General features: G+C 46.4%; 1 protein-coding gene across 1 annotated transcript in view; it reads left to right on the top strand.

Annotated features, from left to right (window-relative positions):
• Positions 1 to 14146, top strand: part of LOC143955507 (uncharacterized) — a 47672-nt gene extending 33526 nt beyond the window's left edge. Inside the window, exons 17-22 of the mRNA XM_077465541.1 lie at positions 792 to 983; positions 8683 to 8803; positions 8920 to 8981; positions 9063 to 9206; positions 9327 to 9471; positions 11434 to 14146. Of these exons, the coding sequence (XP_077321667.1) occupies positions 792 to 983; positions 8683 to 8803; positions 8920 to 8981; positions 9063 to 9206; positions 9327 to 9471; positions 11434 to 12647 (1878 nt within the window). The 3' untranslated portion in view covers positions 12648 to 14146. The remainder of the gene's footprint in view (positions 1 to 791; positions 984 to 8682; positions 8804 to 8919; positions 8982 to 9062; positions 9207 to 9326; positions 9472 to 11433) is intronic.
• The last annotated feature ends 10718 nt before the right edge of the window (positions 14147 to 24864 follow it).

The following is a 24864-nucleotide window of genomic DNA, read 5'->3' as shown; positions in this document are numbered from 1 at the left end:
CCCTCCAAGCTGGCGAAAACTTTTTTCCTCCTTACCCGGTGTTCTGTCAAAACAGCCGACTCATTGTGTACTGTAGTGTATACGCTGCCGGCTTTCTGTGAAAACAGCCAACTCCTCGAAATCTTCAATTATTGCTGCTGGAGAGTCACAGGAAGTGATGTGGTTGGAGATTTTGGCGAGTTGGAGTTGTTGGCAGAACATTGGCCCAAAACTAGCCTGTGGCTAAGCTCGACAAGAGAGAGGTCCTGATGAAGGGGGGGGGGGGGGGGGACACACACCATGTTTTACAGCACCGAGTGACACCAACCCTAGTGATGCCACTGCTACCTACAAGCAGATACTTATAATTGTAGGCCGTTTATTCTTTGAATACCTTATTTGTCTTTTCCTCCCCATTCTTATCAAGGTGGCCATTTTTACTAAGGGCAGATTAATCCATCTCCTTTTACTTTAAGGAAATCCAGGTCTGCTCCGGGAACATGTGACAGTGCAGATCATCCGTGAGGGGAGACACTGGTGGTGTAGCCTTCCCAGGTTGCATATGTAAGGCCAGGGCTTGATACTCAATCAGGAAGTGGGAAAACAGTAGGGGAGACTCTTAGACTAGCTTAAGCTGGTGTTCTGTCGATAACTCCAACTCGTCAAAATCTCCAACCATGTCACTTCCGGTGCGGCCGAATCCTGATCAGCAAACATGCGCAGATAGTCAGAGTTTGAGCAAAATTATGGAGCACCACTAGGTTGGTACACCTAAAACATTTCTGATTCCCCCGTCCTGTTGGTAAACTCAGGTAAACAGCAACTGCTCATTGGAATTGTATTATAAAATGGCGGCAAAGACCCATTCCTTGAACTATAGAGGAAAATCAGATGGTCCAGAGTTTACCAATAGGACAGGGGATCAGAAATGTTTTAGGAGGTGTACCAACATGACAGTGTTCAAACGTTTTTCCTCAACCTCTTATGATCTGCGCATGCGCAGTGTTTGATGACCGTGACTCACCGGAAGTGATGTGGTTGGAGATTTTGATGGCTTGGGGCTTTCGACAGAACACAGGCCGTAAACGAATCAGCAGTAACTGGATGAATTTTGATCCATTTATGGGCAGGCTGGTTGTACTGAAGACGATCTATCAATTGACTTCAGTACAACCAGCCTGTCTGTTTTCCTTTCATATATGATTTCATATCATATCTGTGATTTGTAGTGAACAGGCGGAAAGTTCCACTTTACCAGCCACTTTCTGGGATTGGCTGGAGGGAGATGCCACTCAGTTCATGGCTGTTACCTTAGGAGTTCCCACCTTCAAGCTCCTCTCTTGGGATTGGTGGAAGGGAGATGTCCCACAGCTCACCTGACAGCTATTACCTCAGGAGTTCCCACCTTCCTTCTCCTCTTCTGGGATTGGCCGAGGGGGGAGGGAATATGTCAATTCACAGTTGTTACTTCAGGAGTTCTCGCCTTCAAGCTCCTCTCTTGAGATTGGCTGGAGGAAGATACCACTAAGTTCATGGCTGTTACCTCAGGAGTTCTCGCTTTCAAGCTCTACACTTGAGATTGGCTGGAGGAAGATACCACTAAGTTCATGGCTGTTATCTCAGGAGTTCCCTCCTTCAAGATCCTCTCTAGAGATTGGCTGGAGGAAGATACCACTAAGTTCATGGCTGTTATCTCAGGAGTTCCCTCCTTCAAGATCCTGGGACATAATTTGTGATAGCACAGGAATCTGAATCCACTGGACCTTTTGAGATCCAAATTGTGACTGGACTGCATGTCTGACCTGAAGGTATTTAAAAAACGAACGGTTCGACAATGAGAACTCCAATTTTAAACTATTGAATGATTTAATATCTGAGCCCTGAAATAGGAAGATACCACTAAGTTCATGGCTATCTCAGGAGTTCCCGCCTTCAAGCTCCTCTCTTGAGATTGGCTGGAGGAAGATACCACTCAATTCATGGCTGTAACCTCAGGAGTTCATGCCTTCCTTCTCCTCTTCCGGGATTGGACAGGGGGGGGGGGGGGGGGCGGCGGCAGATTTCAATTCACAGTTGTTACTTCAGGAGTTCTCGCCTTCAAGCTCCTCTCTTGAGATTGGCGGAAGGGAGTTGTCACTCAGCTCACCTCATAGCTATTATCTCAGGAGTTCCCGCCTTCAAGCTCCCCTCTTGGGATTGGCGGTAGGGAGATGTCACTTACCTCACCTCACAGCTATTACCTCAGGAGTTCCCGTTCCTTCTCCTCTTCTTGGATTTGCCGGGGAGGGAGATGTCAGTTAACAGTTGTTACCTCAGGAGTTCCCGCCTTCAAGCTCCTCTTTTGAGATTGGCTGGAGGAAGATACTACTAAGTTCATGGCTGTTACCTCAGGAGTTCATGCCTTCCTTCTCCTCTTCTGGGATTGGCCGGGGGGGGGGGGGGGCAGATTTCAATTTGCAGTTGTTACTTCAGGAGTTTTCGCCTTCAAGCTCCCCTCTTGAGATTGGCAGAAGGGAATTGTCAGTCAGCTCACCTCATAGCTATTATCTCAGGAGTTCCCGCCTTCAAGCTCCCCTCTTGGGATTGGTGGTAGGGAGATGTCACTTACCTCACCTCACAGCTATTACCTCAGGAGTTCCCGTTCCTTCTCCTCTTCTTGGATTGGCCGGGGAGGGAGATGTCAGTTAACAGTTGTTACCTCAGGAGTTCCCGCCTTCAAGCTCCTCTTTTGAGATTGGCTGGAGGAAGATACCACTAAGTTCATGGCTGTTACCTCAGGAGTTCATGCCTTCCTTCTCCTCTTCTGGGATTGGCTGGGGGGGGGGGGGGCAGATTTCAATTCGCAGTTGTTACTTCAGGAGTTCTCACCTTCAAGCTCCCCTCTTGAGATTGGCAGAAGGGAATTGTCAGTCAGCACACCTCATAGCTATTATCTCAGGAGTTCCCGCCTTCAAGCTCCCCTCTTGGGATTGGCGGTAGGGAGATGTCACTCACCTCACAGTTATTACCTCAGGAGTTCTCGTTCCTTCTCCTCTTCTTGGATTGGCCGGGGAGGGAGATGTCAGTTAACAGTTGTTACCTCAGGAGTTCCCGCCTTCAAGCTCCCCTTTTGAGATTAGCTGGAGGAAGATACTACTAAGTTCATGGCTGTTACCTCAAGAGTTCCTCTCTTGGGATTGGCGGTAGGGAGATGTCACTCAACTCACCTCACAGCTGTAACCTCAGGAGTTCCAGCCTTCCTTCTCCTCTTCTGTGATTGGCCGAGGGGGGTTGATGTAAATTCACAGTTGTTACTTCAGGAGTTCTCGTCTTCAAGCTCCTCTCTTGAGATTGGCTGGAGGAAGATACCACTAAGTTCATGGCTGTTACCTCAGGAGCTCATGCCTTCCTTCTCCTCTTCTGGGATTGGCTGGGGGGGGGGGGGCAGATTTCAATTCGCAGTTGTTACTTCAGAAGTTTTCGCCTTCAAGCTCCCCTCTTGAGATTGGCGGAAGGGAATTTTCAGTCAGTTGACCTCATAGCTATTATCTCAGGAGTTCCCGCCTTCAAGCTCCTCTCTTAGGATTGGCGGTAGGGAGATGTCACTCACCTCACAGTTATTACCTCAGGAGTTCTCGTTCCTTCTCCTCTTCTTGGATTGACCGGGGAGGGAGATGTCAGTTAACAGTTGTTAACTCAGGAGTTCCCGCCTTCAAGCTCCTCTTTTGAGATTAGCTGGAGGAAGATACCACTAAGTTCATGGCTGTTACCTCAAGAGTTCCTCTCTTGGGATTGGCGGTAGGGAGATGTCACTCAACTCACCTCACAGCTGTAACCTCAGGAGTTCCAGCCTTCCTTCTCCTCTTCTGTGATTGGCCGAGGGGGGTTGATGTCAATTCACAGTTGTTACTTCAGGAGTTCTCGTCTTCAAGCTCCTCTCTTGAGATTGGCTGGAGGAAGATACCACTAAGTTCATGGCTGTTACCTCAGGAGTTCTCGCCTTCAAGCCCCTCTCTTGAGATTGGCTGGAGGAAGAAACCACTAAGTTCATGGCTGTTATCTCAGGATTTCCCACCTTCAAGCTCCCCTCTTGGGATTGGCGGTAGGGTGATGTCACTCACCTCACCTCACAGCTATTACCTCAGGAGTTCCCACCTTAATTCTCCTCTTCTGGGATTAGCCAGGGGGCGTCAGTTCATGGTTGTTACCCCAGGAGTTCCCGCCTTCAAGCTCCTCTCTTGAGATTGGCTGGAGGAAGATACCACTCAGTTCATGGCCGTTATCCTGTTTCCTCAAAACTAAGACCAGGTCTTATATTCATTTTAGCTACAAAAAACACGCTAGGGCTTATTTTCAGGGGATGTCTTATTTATTTATGTGTACTAATAACCTGGAATAAAAAAATAAAATGTTTTTTTTTTTTTTAAAGTTCCTGAGTCCCCTGTCTTCTCTCCCCCTGTCAGCATTATGAAATTCTGTAATACCAAAACCTTGGTTAAAGTTCTTGTAAAATTATTTAATCTGTACTGTATAAAGATTATATACAGTAATGTGCATGGTGCCTCCTTGTGTAACTTTATTGTGGAAAATTATTTACAACACCGCTGGGCGCTCACGTGAACCACTGGAGCTCTTCTTCCCTGCTCCAAATACTAGGAGGAGAGGAGAAGATCTCCGGCAGGTCACGTGAGCGCCCAGCGGTGCTGTAAATAATGTATTTTCCCCAATAAAGTTACACAAAGAGACGCCCTGCACATTATATTATTTTTTTACAAAACGGATTACATGTTACAAGGACTTTAACTAGGGCTTATTTTGGGGGTAGGGCTTATATTGCAGCCATCCCTGAAAATCACGCTAGGTCTTATTTTCAGGGTAGGATTTATTTTCGGGGAAACAGGGTATTACCTCAGAATTTCCCACCTTCCTTCTCCTCTTCTGGGATTGGCCGGGGGGGGGGGGGGGTGGTGTCAATTTATAGTTGTTACCTCAGGAGTTCCTGCCTTTAGGCTCCTCTCTTGGGATTGGCTGGAGGGAGATATCACTCAGCTCCCCGCACCTGAGCTCCTCTCCTGGGATTTCCCTTTATGACTACAGTGTCCCCATCTTCTGATGGCTCCTTCCAGCAGGATAATGCACCATGTCACAAAGCTCCAATCATCTCACCACTGGACAATGAGGTCACTGTCCTCCAATGGCCTCCACACTCACCAGATCCAGTGACCTCCACACCCACCAGATCTCAATCCAATAGAGCACCTTTGGGATGTGGTGGAATGGGAGGTTGGCATCATGGATGTGCAGCCGACAAATCTGCAGCAACTGCGTGATGCTATCATGTCACTATGGAGCAAAATCTCTGAGGAACGTTTCCAACACCTTGTTGTATCTATGCCAAGAAGAATGAAGGCCAAAGGGGGTCCAACCCCGTACTAGCAAGGTGGACCTAATAAAGTGGCCGGTGAGTGTATGTATCACTATTACAGCCTTCATTCATTTTTTTTTTTTTTTGATGTTTTTTTTTTTTCGTTGTTTATTCGTTATAATATATTCAAAATTCTTTGGCACTTGGACTGATGGACTTGATGGACTTTTTTCAACCTCACCTACTATGTAACTGATTGATGTGCAAATAAACCAAACACGGGAAGGACAACAGAAGAGGACCTGAAGGGTTTGGCTCCAATTTAGAGACAATAGGTTAGCTCAGGGCGTGTAGTAGACTACTACCCCCACCTCTGCTCCAAGAGATCACATGACATGAAAGGCCATGTGCTACCCAAGCAGCCATGTTGGATGCTGGCAGTGCCCTCAATCCAATGAGACATTGGCCTTTTGACCATGTGACTGTGGTGGGAGGACATTTTTTTTTTTTTGTGACCAGCAAAAGAGGCCTACAGCACAAAGAGGAAGCAGGAAGGGGAACGTTCATAGGAGCGATGGCTGGTGGCAGGGAGTGGAGGCGTTGGTGGTCAGTATGTCCGTTTCTTTGTGTAGACATTCTCCGTACTGGACTATAGTGGTCTAAGGACCTCGTACTTACCTAAGCTGACCATAGATGGATGGAAATTCAGCCAGTTCAGCAGGGATCGGCTTCTCCCAAGCGTTGGAAAAATGTTCATTCGATCTGTAGCACCGATTCGTGTATTCTGGCAGCAGAGGAGACTTGCTGTCCTAATACAATAGCTCAATGGGGAGGATTCCTCTAACGACCTCATTTGTGTTGATGGGGAAAGCCGATATTTTTTATTTATTTTTTCATCATCTAACTGGTGGGTCCAAAAATCTGATCCATCTATGGGTAACGTTATAATGGCCAATGTCTTTTTTAAATTTTTTATTTATTTATCCCATAGTCCTCTATGGTCAATGTTCTAGAACTATAGACGTTATAGAAGCGGGATAAAATATTTATGTGTATGGGGATATCTCTATGTACAGCTCTATCTATCTACACTATGCTACCAAAAGTATTGGGACGCCTGCCTTTACACGCACATGAACTTTAATGGCATCCCAGTCTTAGTCTGTAGGGTTCAATATTGAGTTGGCCCACCCTTTGCAGCTATAACAGCTTCAACTCTTCTGGGAAGGACGTCCACAAGGTTTAGCAGTGTATCTATGGGAATGTTTGACCATTCTTCCAGAAGCGCATTTGTGAGGTCAGGCACTGATGTTGGACGAGAAGGCCTGGCTCACAGTCTCCGCTCCTAATTCATCCCAAAGGTGTTCTCTCGGGTTGAGGTCAGGACTCCTTCCTGTTCCAGCATGATTGTGTACAAAGGAAGGTCCATAAAGACATGGATGAGCGAGTTTGGGGTGGAGGAACTTGGACTGGCCTGCACCGAGTAAGGATCGGTTGAGGTAAGGACCTGAGTCCTTACCTCAACCCGATAGAACACCTTTTGGGATGAATTAGAGCACAGATTGTGAGCCAGGCCTTCTCATCCAACATCAGTGCCTGACCTCACAAAAGCGCTTCTGGAAGAATGGTCAAACATTCCCATAGACACACTCCTAAACCTTGTGGACAGCCTTCCCAGAAGAGTTGAAGCTGTTATAGCTGCAATGGGTGGGCCAACTAAATATTGAACCCTATGGACTAAGAAGCTATTAAAGTGTGTGTATGTAAAAGGCAGGCGTCCCAATACTTTTGACAATATTTTGTAGATGGGTGAAAAGCCAAGTGACCCTTGCAACATGGATTTCCCACCAATCAGCAGAGGGACAATTTTAAAAACATAAAGGAAAAATCTTCAAGGTTTTCTAAAGACAGGAAGCTGATGGTCAAGGGCCTCCAAACTTTCTAAACAAAGGGCCAGTTTACTGTCCTTCAAACTTTAGGGGGGGTGCACTGTGGCCAGTGGGAGAAGAAAATGTCCTGATGTCAGTAGGAGTAAACAATGCCATAGGCTTGGTGGTCAGTGGGAGTAAAAAAAAAATTGCATTGTTGGAGGAACGGTGCCCCGTCGGTGGGTGGAACGGTGCCCCGTCGTTGGTGTCGGTGGGTGGAACGGTGCCCCGTCGTTGGTGTCGGTGGGTGGAACGGTGCCCCGTCGTTGGTGTCGGTGGGTGGAACGGTGCCCCGTCGTTGGTGTCGGTGGGTGGAACGGTGCCCCGTCGTTGGTGTCGGTGGGTGGAACGGTGCCCCGTCGTTGGTGTCGGTGGGTGGAACGGTGCCCCGTCGTTGGTGTCGGTGGGTGGAACGGTGCCCCGTTGTTGGTGTCAATGGGAGGAACGGTGCCCCGTCGTTGGTGTCGGTGGGAGGAACGGTGCCCTGTTGGTGGGAGGAACAGTGCCCCGTCGTTGGTGTCGGTGGGAGGAACGGTGCCCCGTCGGTGGGAGGAACGGTGCCCCGTCGCTGGTGTCGGTGGGAGGAACGGTGCCCCGTCGCTGGTGTCGGTGGGAGGAACGGTGCCCCGTCGCTGGTGTCGGTAGCATGAACTATGTCAGCAACAGTGGGGGGAATAATGCCCCAAGGGCCAGATAAAAGCAAGCAAGGGGTTGCATCCAACCCCTGGGCCCGCAGTTTGGAGACCACTGATAACAGTAGCTTGAGGAAGAGAGTTCCCGAGGGGGAAAAAAAGCAGCATGAAGAAGCGGTGAGTATTTGAGAAACAGGTCAGTGGGAACAGATAAATGGTTTCAGTTGGGGGGCATGTCCAGAGAGGATTAACCAGTGGAGGACCTAAAGAAGGGGTAAAAACCTCAGCATGCTAGCCTTTAGGAGTCATGAACCTCACCGGATCTCTGCCTCTAGGAGTCATGCCTGTGGTTGACAGTCCTCTAGTGCCTCATGGGACTTGGAGATCCAAAACAGCTGGAGTGCCAAGGTTGCCTACACGTGACCTAGGGCGTACTCCAGACACCCCACTCTGCTTCCACCACTGCCAAACCCCACCCTTATTGATAACAAATCATGGCTGTCAAAATAAAAGCCGGGACTTGCTCTATACCAAAAAAGTGTTTGGACCCCTCACTGAAAAATACAACATAACAATATTACTGTTACATAGTATTTATTTCATTCATGTACAGAACAAAGAGAGGTGACCTTAGATCTCCATGTGACCTCAGTTAACTCAAGTATTCAGATGATGGTACAAAACACCAACAAGATCGTTAAACTGGAGAGGTGAGCGGTGGTGGGAATTCTGGGACATTATCCAGTAACAGACAAGGGATGTGTCTGGATGGTGACTGTATCATTGTGTGTGTCAGGTTCCTATAAGGTGTCAGGATGTCACTGTCTATTTCTCCATGGAGAAGTGGGAGTATTTAGAAGGACACAAGGATCTCTACAAGGACGTCATGATGGACAATCAGCCGCCCCTCACATCACCGGGTAAGAGGAGACTTTATTGTAAAGGAGAGAGCAGTACGGAGGCTCCACCTAGATTCCCCATCATCTGATAAACACATAGAAACAATGTATTCAGTCAGTGTGTGTGTTTCCTACAGATGGATCCAGTAATGAGAAGGATTCCACGCAAGAAGATCAGGAGATCCTTCACCGTGCTCAGGTAGATGATTAACAATCGTTGACAGTTATGATTTATACACAAGCATATTTGTTACAATAAATGCCTTTTTTATGTATTCAGAACCTTGGGTTTAGTAATATTATCGTTAAAGAAGAGTTTAAAAATGAGGATGATGAGTATGGTGTGATGAAAGAGCATTCTGAAGGACACAAGGATCCCTACAAAGACATGGAGGACGATCACACCACCCTTGAGTACGATCAGGTAGGTGGAATTGAGCATCTAGAACTCTACGTTTTTGTTCAAAGACATGAAACATCCTCCTGTCTAATTTCTTCTTCCTTTTTTTTTTTATAAATGTGTTCTATCATCTTTGGGTTATAGGATGAAGAACTTCAACACATCAAAGTTGAGATTAAAGAGGAAGTGGAGGAGGTATTGGTGGGTGAAGACCAGCCTGAGGAGGAGGAGGAGGAGGAGGAGATGAATACGAGTAAAAAAGATGGATCTTCTATATATATTGACACAAGTAAGTAATAAACACTAAATTCATAAGTTCAACATTTATATTTTACTTTTATGAGTATAAAGTATTTATATACTGTACATTGTTCTATGGGTTAAAAAAAAATGCTAACCCTCAGTCGATCCAGAAAACCCACATAAGGTTTAGCCCAATTTTATCCTAAATGGATAAATTCCATTTATTTTTGGTTTTCGTACAAATATTGGCAGCCGTTTATATATGTTGTATTTAGAAACCATCCAGTCACTTTTTGCAGAATACAGTCAGAACCATTTCCATTGAAAAATAATTTAAATTTTCATAGCTTCTTACAGCAAAGATGTTAAACCTGATTCCCCTCAAATTAAAGCGGTAGTAAAGCCACTGAGGTGTTTTTTTTATTTTTTATTTTTTTTTTATTTTTTTTTCCATACCTGCAAGGGAAAAGGCATAATGAGCTAGTATGCACAGCAAACTAGCTCATTATGAAATACCTGCCTTATAATGAGGCCCGAGGGAGCTGACATGTTCCCTCGGCGTGTCTTCCGGGTATCGCGGCTCTGGCGCTGTGAGTTGCTGGAGCCGCGATATCGTCCCTTCCGCGCATGCGCACGGGAGACTTCTTCCCGGCAGGGTCCGGCATCTGCCGGAATTTTTAGCTGAGAATCCCCTGTGCGCAAGTGCCGCCGCAGTCAGCGGCGCATTGCGAGGTGAACATCTCCTAAACCGTACAGGTTTTGGAGATATATTTTTTTTTTTTTTTTACCTGGTAACCCTTTTAAAAAACTTTACCTGTAGGTAAAAGTTGTAAAAAGGACTATACAACTGCTTTAAGCAAAGGCTGTGCTGTCCCTTGTTCAAGATAGGGATTTTCACCTCCTTTAGTAAAGTAGATACTTTGATAAACCTTAAAATCTGACCATAAGAACATCATCAACGTATCTACCCCACCAGCCATGAATCACCAGGTCCATCTCCATTCCTTAATATAACGTCATGTTCCCAACAAATGAGGTGGAGATACTGTACACCATATGAAAGGTCCACCTCTGTACACTATCTGAAAGATCCATCACCATTCCTCAATATAATGTCATGTTCCCAACAGTACATCATATGAAAGGTCCATCTCCATTCTTCAATATAACGTCATGCTCCCAACAAAATGAGGAGAAGATACTGTACACCATATGAAAGGTCCATCTCCATTCCTCAATATAACGTCATGCTCCCAACAAAATGAGGAGAAGATACTGTACACCATATGAAAGGTCCATCTCCATTCCTCAATATAACGTCATGTTCCCAACAAATGAGGAGGAGATACTGTACACCATATGAAAGGTCCATCTCCATTCCTCAATATAATGTCATGTTCCCAACAAATGAGGAGGAGATACTGTACACCATATGAAAGGTCCATCTCCATTCCTCAATATAACGTCATGTTCCCAACAAATGAGGAGGAGATACTGTACACCATATGAAAGGTCCATCTCCATTCCTCAATATAACGTCATGTTCCCAACAAATGAGGAGGAGATACTGTACACCATATGAAAGGTCCATCTCCATTCCTCAATATAACGTCATGTTCCCAACAAATGAGGAGGAGATACTGTACACCATATGAAAGGTCCATCTCCATTCCTCAATATAATGTCATGTTCCCAACAAATGAGGAGGAGATACTGTACACCATATGAAAGGTCCATCTCCATTCCTCAATATAACGTCATGTTCCCAACAAATGAGGAGGAGATATTGTACACCATATGAAATGTCCATCTCCATTCCTCAATATAACGTCATGTGTCTTTTGTGCCCTTTTATCTGGCTTGTATTTATAGTTTGGTAAATATGCTAATTCAATACCAAAGCTCTGAGACACTGTTGGGTTCTACATCAACATACATGACTTCTGAATGAAACGCCAGAAGAATATTTATAAGATTTGTTTACATTTTATTTTTTTGTGTCACCCAGGCGGACGTTATTCCTGGAATACCTCTGAGGGACATCTTACATTATCTCCAGCCGTAAATCGTGTTACTCCAGCTCGCAGTGGGGGTAGATCTTCAAACCGCCAAGGAGTCCACACAGGAGAGAGTTCATTCTCGTGTTCCGTGTGTGGGAAATCTTTCGCTGACAAAAAGGCAGTTCTTAGACATGAGAAAAATCACACAGACGAGCGTCCTTTCCCATGTTCAGAGTGTGGGAAGTGTTTCAGTAAAAAAAAAGTCCTGCTTATACACCAGAGAATTCACACGGGCGAACGGCCTTTTTCATGTTCAGAATGTGGGAAATCTTTTATTGAGAAAGGAAAACTACTCATACACCAGAGAACTCACACGGGGGAGCGTCCCTATTCATGCTCAGAGTGCGGGAAATCTTTCGGTGAGAAAAGAACACTTCTTACACACCAGAGAAGTCACACGGGCGAGCGTCCTTATTCATGCCTAGAGTGCGGAAAAAGTTTTATTCAGACAGCAGACCTGCGTAAACATGAGCGAATTCACACGGGTGAGCGTCCCTATCCATGTTCAGAGTGCGGGAAAACTTTCATGCATAAAGGAGACCTTGTTAAACACCAGAGAATTCACACCGGTGAGCGCCCCTTTGCATGTACGGTGTGCGGGAAATGTTTCAATTTAAAAAATTCCCTACTTAAACACCAGAGAACTCACACGGGTGAGCGTCCTTATACTTGTACAGAGTGCGGAAAAAGTTTCACCGAGATAAGCGTACTTCGTACACACCAAAGGATTCACGCAGGTGAGCGTTCCTATGCATGCCCAGAGTGCGGAAAGTGTTTCATTCACAAAAGATACCTTCTTACACATCAGAGAATGCACACAGGCGAGCGCCCTTTTTCGTGTACGGAGTGCGGGAAGCGTTTCTTTCAGAAAGGAGACCTTCTTAAACACCAGAGAACTCACACAGGTGAGCGCCCTTATTCGTGTGAGCAGTGCGGGAAATCTTATACAGAAAAAGCGAAACTTAATTTACACCTAAGAAGTCACACGGGCGAGCGCCCTTTTTCATGTTCTGAGTGCGGGAAAAGTTTCACTGAGAAAAGTGTACTTTTATCACATATGAGAACTCACACGGGTGAGCGGCCTTTCTCATGTGCAGAGTGTGGGAAATGTTTTACCTACAGGAAAGCACTTGTTCAACACGAGAAAGTTCACGCAAAATAAAGTCCTTTTTTCCCCCAAGTTCAGGCCGTAAGAGACATTTTTCCCAATAAAGGAAACCTTCTAAGACTCCAGACAACTCACGCTTGTAGGAGTTATTTTTTTTCATGTTGGTGTGCGGGAAATGTTTTATGCCTCTAGGATATTTGACTAGACATCAGCTTATATGCACCTTGTTGACAATCATACAATGTCATTAAACAGGTGGATTTTAATCGCCCGTAGATAGTTTTTAGGCCACCTACATTGTAATGGCCCAATTTCCTTTTGGGTTCTTCATGATATCAATAAAAATCTGGCAAAGCCAGGATTCCCAACCCATCCCCCATCATTGCGGTTGGTGTACATATCCCGGACCATCATGGCAGTTGGTGAACACATACAGGACCATCATGGCGGTTGGTGAACACATACAGGACCATAATGGCATTTGATGTACATATCCAGGACCATCATGGCGGTTGGTGAACACATACAGGACCATCATGGTGGTTGGTGTACATATACAGGACCATCATGGCGGTTGGTGAACACATACAGGACCATCATGGCGGTTGGTGAACACATACAGGACCATCATGGTGGTTGGTGAACACATACAGGACCATCATGGCGGTTGGTGAACACATACAGGACCATCATGGTGGTTGGTGAACACATACAGGACCATCATGGCGGTTGGTGAACACATACAGGACCATCATGGTGGTTGGTGTACATATACAGGACCATCATGGCGGTTGGTGAACACATACAGGACCATCATGGTGATTGGTGAACACATACAGGACCATCATGGTGGTTGGTGAACACATACAGGACCATCATGGCGGTTGGTGAACACATACAGGACCATCATGGTGGTTGGTGAACACATACAGGACCATCATGGCGGTTGGTGTACATATACAGGACCATCATGGCGGTTGGTGTACATATACAGGACCATCATGGCGGTTGGTGAACACACACAGGACCATCATGGCGGTTGGTGAACACATACAGGACCATCATGGCGGTTGGTGAACACATACAGGACCATCATGGCGGTTGGTGAACACATACAGGACCATCATGGCGGTTGGTGTACATATCCAGGACCATCATGGTGGGTGGTGTACATATCAAGGAACACAAGAAATTAACCAGGGAAATTTGAAGCTCCAGGAGACGGATTCTCTGGGGGGGGGGGGGGGGGTTTGGGAATGGTAGGAACCGGGAAAAAAAAACGTTTCTGGGTGTAAGTTGACAAGTATATGGCCAATTTCATCAATATAAGGACAATACCCTTGTTGCTGGTTGCTGCACGTTGTTGCTCTTTTATTGCTTGGCTGAAGAACCTGGCTTTTCATTGGCCGATTGTATAATCCTCAATAAATGTGACGTGTTTTTTGTTTCACGTATACAATGTATAAAATTTAGTTTCAAGCTTAGTCGTATTGTATGTTAATTAGTAATTCTGTTTATTTTTTAAATAAACAAGAAGGCTCCACACTTAACAATCTTCTGTTCTGAGTCCCTTTTCTTACAAATGACCATATTTCTTAGATGATTGGAATCTTCTAACTTGATACAGACCCATCCATTGGTGTTGTATTTGTGAGATGGAGAATCCAGAAAGTCCAATTCCACATGTGCGTCAACTGATATCGAAGAAGCCACTACAAAAGCCACATAGAATATTCCCATGGCTGCCATATTGGTTCTGCTCCTCGAGTTCACAATGATGGGCTCCTTAATTTTATAGACGTCTACCACATCAGTTTCATGTAATCAGTGTGTCTGCTTATATTGGTCAACAGTGAGAATGGTGTACCCTTACATTGGTGATCTTTAGAGAAAAGCCCCCTTACAGTCACTACTGAAGGTCCCCCTTACATTGGTGGTCATCGAAGAAGGTCCTCCTTACTTTCATAATCAGTGGAGAAAGGCTCCCTCACATTGAGGATGAATGGAAAAGGACCCATTACATTGGTAGATGTTGGTGAAGGCCCCTTTACATTGATGGTGAGTTGGCGAAGAGCCCTTTACACTGGTGGGCATTGGGCAAGCCTTCCCTATTATTGGTGATCATTACAGAAAACCCAATTTTCAGTTAGTCCTGAAGGTCCCCCTCACATTGAGGACCATTGGAGAAGGGCCCATTACATTGGTAGATTGTGGTAAAGAACCTTATGCGTTAATTTCAAGTTGGGGAAGAGCCCTTTACACTGGTGGGCATTGGGCAAGCCTGCCCTTACATTGGTGATCATTAGAGAAGAGCTCCCTTATAGTCAGTGCTAAAGGTCCCCCTTACATTGGTGGTTATTGAAGAAGGTCCCCCTTACATTCGCAATCGAGAAAGGCTCCCTCACATTGAAAACCAGTGGAAAAGGGCCCATTACATTGGTAGATGGTGATGAGCAACCCTCTAGATTGATGGTGAGTTGGGGAAGAGCCCTTTACACTGGTGGGCATTGGCCAAGGCTGCTCTTACATTGGTGATCATTACAAACGAGCCCCCTTACAGTTAGTCCTGAAAGTCCCCCTTATATTGGTGCAGCAAGGAGGAGGCCACTACTGGATCTGGTGGGCAGGTAAGTATGTTACCTGTGCAGGACCTGCAATTAGGTAAGCAAGGGATAATTGGTTCTGCTTTAAGGTCTGTTTTAATCCATTTTCATCTCAGGTCCTGATGAAGGAGAGATCTTAAACACCCAAAATGCATTGGCTATGGTTACAACAAATAAAATAAAGCACTTTTGAACAAAGGGATTTGCCCCCTCTGGATTGGAGTAGAATGATGACCTTTTTTGCTACTCGATATTTTGTTGTTTTATCTCTGTGTGACTCATCCCACCAAACTATGGTTGAGCCTAAGTTCACACTGACAGCGGGAATGAAATTGTGCGAGTTCAACTGAACTCGCACAATTTCATTCCTTCAGGTCAGTCCCGACTTCGGGGGCAATTTCAGAGACATCCTGCATAGATGTCAATGGAGATCGCACCCCGAAGTCGCCAAAAGTAGTACAGAAACTACTTTTGGGAATCGGTGTGCCCTTGCCGCCAATTTTCCATGTGATTTGACATGTCAAATCACATGCCAAATTGCTGCAATGTGAACCAGGGCTGAAGGCATCTTAGCATCTTAGTATCTAGGTAGTGGTGACCAACATGTGACCAGCGTATTGTACCTGCCCAGAGCATCTGGTAATTATACTATATGCTAAATCCAGTCAACACCCTAAAAGAAACGTGTTAGCTCGGTGAAGGATTTTTGGCCCCCTTTTATTGATTTATTTATGTCATAACTTTGGGATTGGATCACAGTAATCTGCCAAAATTCCACACTTGCATTGTTATAATGTATTTGGGGGCTTCAGGCATATGGAGGACCCAAAGGAAAGGTCTTACTGAAGAAGATGATCCAGTGTGGGACAAAGAAAACAGAGGACCCATGGATTACTGGAGAAAGGCTCTTTATTTACTCGTATTGTATCTAGCCAATTCCTGTATCTGTTCATTGATGGAGTAAATGTAACTGCCTCCACGAGAGAGAATAAATTCCATGTAAAGAATCCTCAAAGATACTTGTTGGTTCAGCTACGTACTCCCTTGGAAAAGGCAACCACACTTCAGTCAAGGAGCAATTATTTTTGTCATGGACCCAAAACATCATAACCGTGGCATGTAAAAAACCCCCAACCACTGCCTTTCCAGCTTAACTTCTTGCTGCCCGCTTAACACACATGTGTGGCTGCAAAAGGGTGGGCTTTAATGTCCACACAGCACACATATGCATCAACGGGCAGCCAAGGTTTCTGTGCTGAGAGCGCACTCAGTGATCACAACGACTGAGCTAGCTCACGATAATGCGAACACTGCGATAGCCAAACACAATGGTCTCCTGATCGTCGATTCTTTTTGCCTCCCCTACCCCACCACACATACAGAACCATTTAGGCCCCAATAAAAAGCTGCTACATAATAGCCAGGTGATGGCAAATCAATCATACATAAAAATCAAAAGTGAATGAAAATGTGAATGAAAAGGAAGTCCAATTGTGGAAAGGTCCTGGAGAGGACCGATGTAAGTCCACCACCGGAAGGTGCTTACTCAGGGATGGAATACACTGGCACTATCCGGCATGTAGAGCATCAAGGATGGTACATCTTCAACCAAAGGGAGAAGTATATCTACTCTTACCGGAAAAGGTGGGCTTGAATGTCAGCGACAACGAGTCAGTCAAGTGAGGGTGCCAAGATTGGCAAATGGACAGATCTCCAGGGAAACCAAAAGCCTCCAAACACGACTCCAAGGGGTGTGCAGGTAAACGACAAACCGGAACGCGGACGTAAGGAACACCAAGGCTGGAACTCAGGTGTTGGAAGCCAAGCTGGACGGTTGAAGAACTCTCATCCGGGAGGGTATAGAAAGAAAAAATGCCTCCATATGGTGTAGGTCAAAAAGTGTATTTTTTATTATAAAAACCAACATACATGGGTAAGTATAAAGACTGTGATCATAGAGTAAAAAAGGCAATGTGGGAAGCGGAGAGCCAAGAGGGCTTTTACACAGCTATTATGTGTATATTGTCATACATGAATACTAGTTAACGCCACATTTTTCACCATTCAGTATACATGCAACAAAACCTTTGATAGGCTATAGAAGGTAAAAAAAAACCTAATGAGACTGGTCATTACGAGGAGAACGTAGTAGGACAATCCTTCCATTTTTAGTTTTATTAAAGCTCTATGGTAGGGAAATAAATAGATGGATATGCAGAAATAGATAGAAGACAGAGAAAAGAGAGAAAGTAAGGGGGAGGGGGTTGATAACCTGAAGGTGGAACTCAGAAGCAACTTACAATCAGCAAATTTATGATTCAAACAGGGCTTTACCCTCATCAGAGTAGACCAACATAGTCCATAATGTCCAAGTTTCAGTGTATTTTTCACGTTTATGCTGCGAAGTGAGGACCAAGTCTTCCATCCTGTTGATTTCCTCTACTTTATTAAGCCAAAGACCAATGGTCAGTGGTTGTGGACTCTTCCAGTTAGAGGGGACACAGGATTTGGCAGCGTTTAACCACTTACAGGCGGGACCATTTTGCTGGTCAAAGACCAGACCACTTTTTGCGATTCGGCACTGCGTCGCTTTAACTGACAATTGCGCGGTCGTGCGACGTGGCTCCCAAACAAAATTGACGTCCTTTTTTTACCACAAATAGAGCTTTCTTTTGGTGGTATTTGATCACCCCTGCGGTTTTTATTTTTTGCGCTATAAACAAAAATAGAGCGACAATTTTGAAAAAAACGCATTATTTTTTACTTTTTGCTATAATAAATATCCCCCAAAAATATATAAAAAAAAAAATTTCCCCTCAGTTTAGGCCGATATGTATTCTTCTACATATTTTTGGTAAAAAAAAAATCGCAATAAGCAATTATTGATTGGTTTGCGCAAAAGTTATAGCGTTTACAAAATAGGGGATAGTTTTATGGCATTTTTATTAATAATTTTTTTTTTTACTAGTAATGGCGGCGATCAGCAATTTTTATTGTGACTGCGACATTATGGCGGACACATCGGACATTTTTGACACATTTTTGGGACCATTGTCATTTATACAGCAATCACTGCTATATAAATGCAGTGATTCCTGTGTAAATGAAACTGGCAGTGAAGCGGTTAACCAGTGGGTGGCAGTGTAGGGGTTAAGTGTCCCTAGGGGTGCGTTACTAACTGTGGGGGGGTTGGGCTTTCATTTAGTGAACACTGATCTCTGTTCCAATAACATGGAGCAGAGATCAGTGTCACTAGTTGCTAGGCAGAATGGAGAAATGCTGTTTAAAACGGCATTTCTCCATTCAGCCGCCCCGTGAGACGAAGGCGGGTATGCGGTTCCTGCACTCGCAAACACGCTGCATTTTTGCATGCAGAGGGGGTGCCATTCGGGAACTTTCAACCACCCGCAGTCACAGCAGCGTGTTGTTACTGCGGGTGGTTGCAGGCGTGGGAATAGCTGTGATTCCCGCACCCGCATAGATGGGAACCAAGCATAATCTCCTCCCCATAGTGTTTTCTATTGGCTAAAACAAAACCAGAGCCTGTAATGCACTTCTAAAATGCTTGCAAATTCTCCAATAAGAACACCTAAAAAAATCACTCTGCTTGGGTCTGAAGGCAGCTTTAAAGTAGAACTATAAGCAAAACTTTTTATTTTTTTGGATAGAGCAAGGGTTTTTTATCAGCACCTGTGTCCCATTGCTGAGATTTACCTTCACTTCCTGTCCCATAGCCAAAACAGGAAGTGAGAGGAAATCCCTGCATAATAAGGGAATTCCTTTGGGGACCCCCCCAGGTCACCAGAACTAGTGTCTCCATTGGAATATTTCCCCTCTATTATCTTTCCGGGGACAATTTGTGGTTTTATTTTACTTTCACTTTCAATGATAATGGTGAACAGGACAAATATAGCGAGGGTGAGGGTGTACTAATCCCTCTCCACTCTATTCAAACCTATAAAAAAAAGTTTTTCCTAACTCCTTGGGGCTGGCGCCTCCCGACCCTTTAAAGTGGAAGTAAACCCACCTGCCGGTTTCAGCCAAGGAAGCTGCCATCTTGGCCTCTGTTTAATCTACAACTGCAGCACATGTGATCAGTTAAGACACCAGCCATTGGATGGTTTGACAGTTTGGTTAAGAGCACAACCAATGGGAGGGTCACATTTCGGGCATGTGCCGGAAATGTAACTGTTGTATGGATGGGTTTACTTCTGCTTTAAGATGCCGGGAGAGTGGGCAGGGTTTATGATCATGTGACCGCTGTGATTGGCTGTCATGGTGGTCCCATGATTGGAAAGCTGCTGGTGATCGGGAGCTTTCTGTTAGCCGGTGTTCCTTATTCAAGACAAAGCTGGGTGTAGTAAGATGTCCCCTGCTTTCTTCTGACTGCAGACGTTCTGTCAGATTAGCAAACCTGGTAGCGGTGGAACGCATGCACAGCTGACAGAATGTCACTTCCGTTACATTATCTGACGGGTTCGCTAATCTGAGAAACACCGGCGGCAACTGTGCCAGGAGTGCGTAGGGCGCACGCTCTCGGTACAGATGTGTTTGCAATGGCCACCCCCCTTGAGAACTTTTGCTGGGGGGGGATTGGATTTGAAGTCCTCTCCCCTCTCAAAGCACGCCTCCTAGTATGTATCTGATCCTCCCCACCCCCAGCACAAGTCTGCTCCCCTCCCAATGCACCCCCTAGCACATATCTGTTCACCCAGCACAAGTCCATTCCCTTTCCAAAGTACCCCAAGTACATATTTGACACCCCCCAGCACAATTCCACAGCCCTCCCAAAGCACCCCCCCCAGCCAGAATTTATTTGACCCCCTCACCCCCCCAGTACAGGTTCACTCCCCTCTCAAAGTGCCCCTCCAAGCACATATATGCCCCCTACTCCACCTACTAGAACGAGTCCTCTCCCCCTCCCAAAACACCCCCTGGTACATATCTGATGGCCCCACCCTCCAGCACAAGTCCAGTCCCCTCCCAAAGCACCTCCCCGGTATGTATATCACCTCTAGATCAAGTCCACTTCCTTCCCAAAGTGCCCCCCCAAGTACATATCTGCCCCACACCTTCTAGCACAAGTCCACTCCCCTCTCAAAGCACCCCCCCTCCCCCCAAGTACATATCTGCCCCACACCTTATAGCAAAAGTTCTCTCCCTCCCAAAGCACCCCCCCAGTATGTATCTGACTCCCCAAGCACAAGTCTACTCCCCTCTCAAAGCACCCCCCAGCACTTATCCAATCCCCCTTCACCCCACCTTCTAGCACACATCCTCTCCCTTCCCAAAGTCCCCCCCCCCCACACTCTACACCACATTCTAGCATAAGACCTCTACCTCCCAAAGTGACCCCCCCAGCACATACCAGAAGCTTTTTTTTTTTTTTAACCATGCCCCTTAAAACCCTCCCACATTAAAGTTTGGGCACACCCATTTTTTGCCACGGCTTCACACGCCGAAGGCTTCTACCTCCCCCAAGTGTCCCTCATTCTCAAGTTTGAAAGTTGGGAGGTATGGATTCGGTCTGTAGGGAGAGGAAACAGTGGGGGTTATTTACGAAAAGGCAAATCCACTTTGCACTACAAGTGCAAACTACAAGTGCAAAGTGCACTTGAAATTGCCACTTGGAAGTGCAGTCGCTGTAAATCTGAGGGGTAGATCTGAAATGAGGGGGAAGCTCTGCTGATTTTATCATCCAATCATATGCAGGCTAAAATGCTGTTTTTTATTTTCCTTGCATGTCCAGCTCAGATCTACAGTGACTGCACTTCCAACTTCCAAGTGCACTTGCTGTGCAAAGTGGATTGGCCTTTCCTAAATAACCCTCATTGTACAGTAAGTGTAAGCAGGAACTCAGTTACGTGTTTCTGGAGGGAACTTCCTGTCAATTACACCCCCCACTTTTACCTCAGAGATTACCTCAGACATGTTACCTCAGACATGTTACCTCAGAGATTACCTCAGACACGTTACCTGAGAGATTACCTCAAACATGTTACCTCAGAGATTACCTCAGACATGTTACCTCAGACATTACCTCGGACACGTTACCTCAGACATTACCTCGGACACGTTACCTCAGACATTACCTCGGACACGTTACCTCAGAGATTACCTCAGACATGTTACCTCAGACATTACCTCGGACACGTTACCTCAGACATTACCTCGGACACGTTACCTCAGACATTACCTCGGACATGTTACCTCAGAGATTACCTCAGACATGTTACCTCAGAGATGACCTCAAACAGACATGTTACCTCAGAGATTACCTCGGACATGTTACCTCAGAGATTACCTCAGACACGTTACCTCAGAGATTACCTCAGACAGACATGTTACCTCAGAGATTACCTCAGAGATTACCTCAGACAGACATGTTACCTCAGAGATTACCTCGGACATGTTACCTCAGAGATTACCTCAGACATGTTACCTCAGAGATTACCTCAGACACGTTACCTCAGAGATTACCTCAGACAGACATGTTACCTCAGAGATTACCTCGGACATGTTACCTCAGAGATTACCTCAGACAGACATGTTACCTCAGAGATTACCTCGGACATGTTACCTCAGAGATTACCTCAGACATGTTACCTCAGAGATTACCTCAGACACGTTACCTCAGAGAGATGAGTTTCCTCCATGTCATGTCAGGTAAGAGATCATTCTCTGAGCCACAACTCCCATTATATCATCTCATTCATGTTCCTGGGACACGTCTGTATGTATGTGTGTGTGATATTCCGTGTTATAGTTCAGTCAGCTACACGCGTCTTCTCTCACAGCGATGGGCCTCCTCCATTTTATTGCACAAAGCCCCCCCCCCCCCCCCCCCCCATTCACACTGAAACTGAACTTTGAAATCGAGTGACTTCACTTGAACTCGCATGATTTCAAGACTTCGGGTGCGACTTGGATGACATCTATGTGACTTAATGCACAGATGTCTATGCACGTTGTACCTGAAACTGCAAACAATAGCGCACAAACCTTTTTTCTTCAAATCGGTGCGGCACCGCAAAGTCAAAGTCGCACTGATTTTGACAGTTCCATCGCCAACAATAGGGTGCGACTTGTCATGCGATTTGATCCTGTCAAAGTTGTACCGGTGTGAATGGGGGCTAAAGCATCCACCCTGCTGTGTCCATTAAGAGGGGTTCCCACCACCCCTCTGCTGCGTTCCCAGGTCTGTACAACAGCTGTGCCCATTATGAGGGGTTCCCACCATCCCTGTGCTGATTTACTGGGTCTGTACACCTACGGTGCCTATTATGATGGGTTCCCACCATCCCTGTGCTGAGTTCCCGGGTCTGTACACCAGCTGTGCCCATTATGAGGGGTTCCCACCATCCCTGTGCTGAGTTCCCGGGTCTGTACACCAGCTGTGCCCATTATGAGGGGTTCCCACCATCCCTGTGCTGAGTTCCTGGGTCTGTACACCTGCTGTGCCCAGTATAAAGGTGGTTCCCACCATCCCTGTGCTGAGTTCCTGGGTCTGTAAACCTGCTGTGCCCATTATGAGGGGTTCCCACCATCCATGTGCTGAGTTTCCTGGTCTGTAAACCTGCTGTGCCCATTATGAGGGGTTCCCACCAGGGGCGTAACTATAGGGGGTGCAGCAGTCGCGACCGCAACTGGGCCCTGTGATGCAGGGGGCCCATGCAGCCCCCTCTACATATGGCCGGCGGCAGCATAGGCAGCTAGGGGTACCAGTGCACCATGCACACGGGTGGCTGGAGGTGGAGGGTGACTAGCAGAGCTCCATGCTCGACTATCGCACTGGCTGCTCTTTAGTGGTGCATTCCCCGCATGGCTTGTGTCCTCGGCCGGCTCCTCAGAGTACCCCTCTCCTGCTCCATGCATTGCCGCTCAGTCCAATGTCTGTTCTCCCCAGCCCCCCCTGAGTCCGGCCCACACTGCACTGCATACTTCTCCCAGGTAAACAAACTTTAAGCTCACAGATGCAGTGCAGCCCTATGAGAGACGGCTCCCCGGAGGACACTGCAGGCTTGTGTGCCAGCCCCCCCCCCCCCTCCTCCCCTGTCATACACAGATGATGAAAGGTCTTTCTGGGAGATATGCTGATCGCCCGTCCAGCACCCTGGATGGAGCCCAGGCCAACATGGATTAGTGCGCGGCCTGCAGCTTGGTCATGGTGAGTGAGAGGACCCCATCCCCCACACACAATTACATACCCCCTCCATCTCCCCCTGGGGCTGGGACCCCTTCTCACGTGGGGACAGGGACCCCCACCTCCCCTGGGGACAGGGACCCCTTCTCACCTGGGGTCAGTAACTTCATCTGCCCTGGAGAAAAGGACCTCATCTCTTCTGGGGACGGGGACCCCATCCTGCCTAGGGACAGTCCCCCAATAGGGCACCTAAAAATGTAAAAAAACTATAAAAAAAAACTACTGATACCAGTGGTGGAACTACAGGGCTCACAAAGGTCATACCTGTGACCATGCCCTGGAGTTCCACTGCCGGACTCAGAGGGAAGGGCCCTGACTGGGGTTCAGGGTGGCCCTTCATGGTTTCTTGCATCGGGGCCCTGAAGGTTCTAGTTACGCCACTGGTTCCCACCATCCTTGTGCTGAGTTTCCTGGTCTGTAAACCTGCTGTGCCCATTATGAGGGGTTCCCACCATCCTTGTGCTCAGTTTCCTGGTCTGTAAACCTGCTGTGCCCATTATGAGGGGTCCCCACCATCCCTGTGCTAAGTTCCAGGGTCTGTACACCTACGGTGCCCATTATGAGGGGTTCCCACCATCCATGTGCTGCGTTCCCGGGTCTGTACACCTGTTGTGCCTATTATGAGGGTTCCCACCATCCCTGTGCTGCGTTCCCAGGTCTGTACACCTGTTGTGCCTATTATGAGGGTTCCCACCATCCATGTGCTGAGTTCCTGGGTCTGTACACCTGCTGTGCCCATTATGAGGGGTTCCCACAATCCCTGTGCTGAGTTCCCGGCTCTGTACACCTTATGAGCCCATTATGAGGGGTTCCCACCATCCATGTGCTGCGTTCCCGGGTCTGGAAACCTGCTGTGCCCATTATGAGGGGTTCCCACCATCTCTGTTTTAAGTTCCTGGGTTTTTACACCTGCTGTGCCCATTATGAGGGGTTCCCGACATCCCTGGTTCATTCAGATAAGAAATAAGAAAACATTTACATCTTGAATGTTTGAATTCTCTCATCCACACAGTCGAAACTAAAATTGATTTCTCCTCATTATCTATTGTTAAATCGAACTGGTGAGAGCGCAAGGGCTCATTGTGGGGATGCAGGACCTGAGAGTGCCTGGCTTTTACCAGATACAGTGAGTGGAAAAAAGTATTTGATCCCCTGCTGATTTTGTACGTTTGCCCACTGACAAAGAAATGATCAGTCTATAATTTTAATGGTCGGTTTATTATAACAGTGAGAGACAGAATAACAACAACAAAAATCCAGAAAAACGCATTTCAAAAAAGTTATAAATTGATTTGTATTTTAGTGAGTGGCCCCTATGCAAAACACGACTTAGTACTTGGTGGCAAAACCCTTGTTAGCAATCATAGAGGTGAGACGTTTCTTGTAGTTGATCACCAGGTTTGCACACATCTCAGGAGGGATTTTGTCCCACTCCTCTTTGCAGGTGCTCTCCAAGTCCTTAAGG

The sequence above is a fragment of the Lithobates pipiens genome, unplaced genomic scaffold (assembly GCF_037356315.1).
Source record: "Lithobates pipiens isolate NorthernLeopardFrog02 unplaced genomic scaffold, aLitPip1_a1.2 Scaffold_35, whole genome shotgun sequence".
In the NCBI taxonomy this organism is placed as follows: Eukaryota; Metazoa; Chordata; class Amphibia; order Anura; family Ranidae; genus Lithobates; species Lithobates pipiens.
The sequence above is the reverse complement of the archived record's forward strand: the minus strand, read 5'-3'. Positions and strand labels throughout refer to the sequence as shown.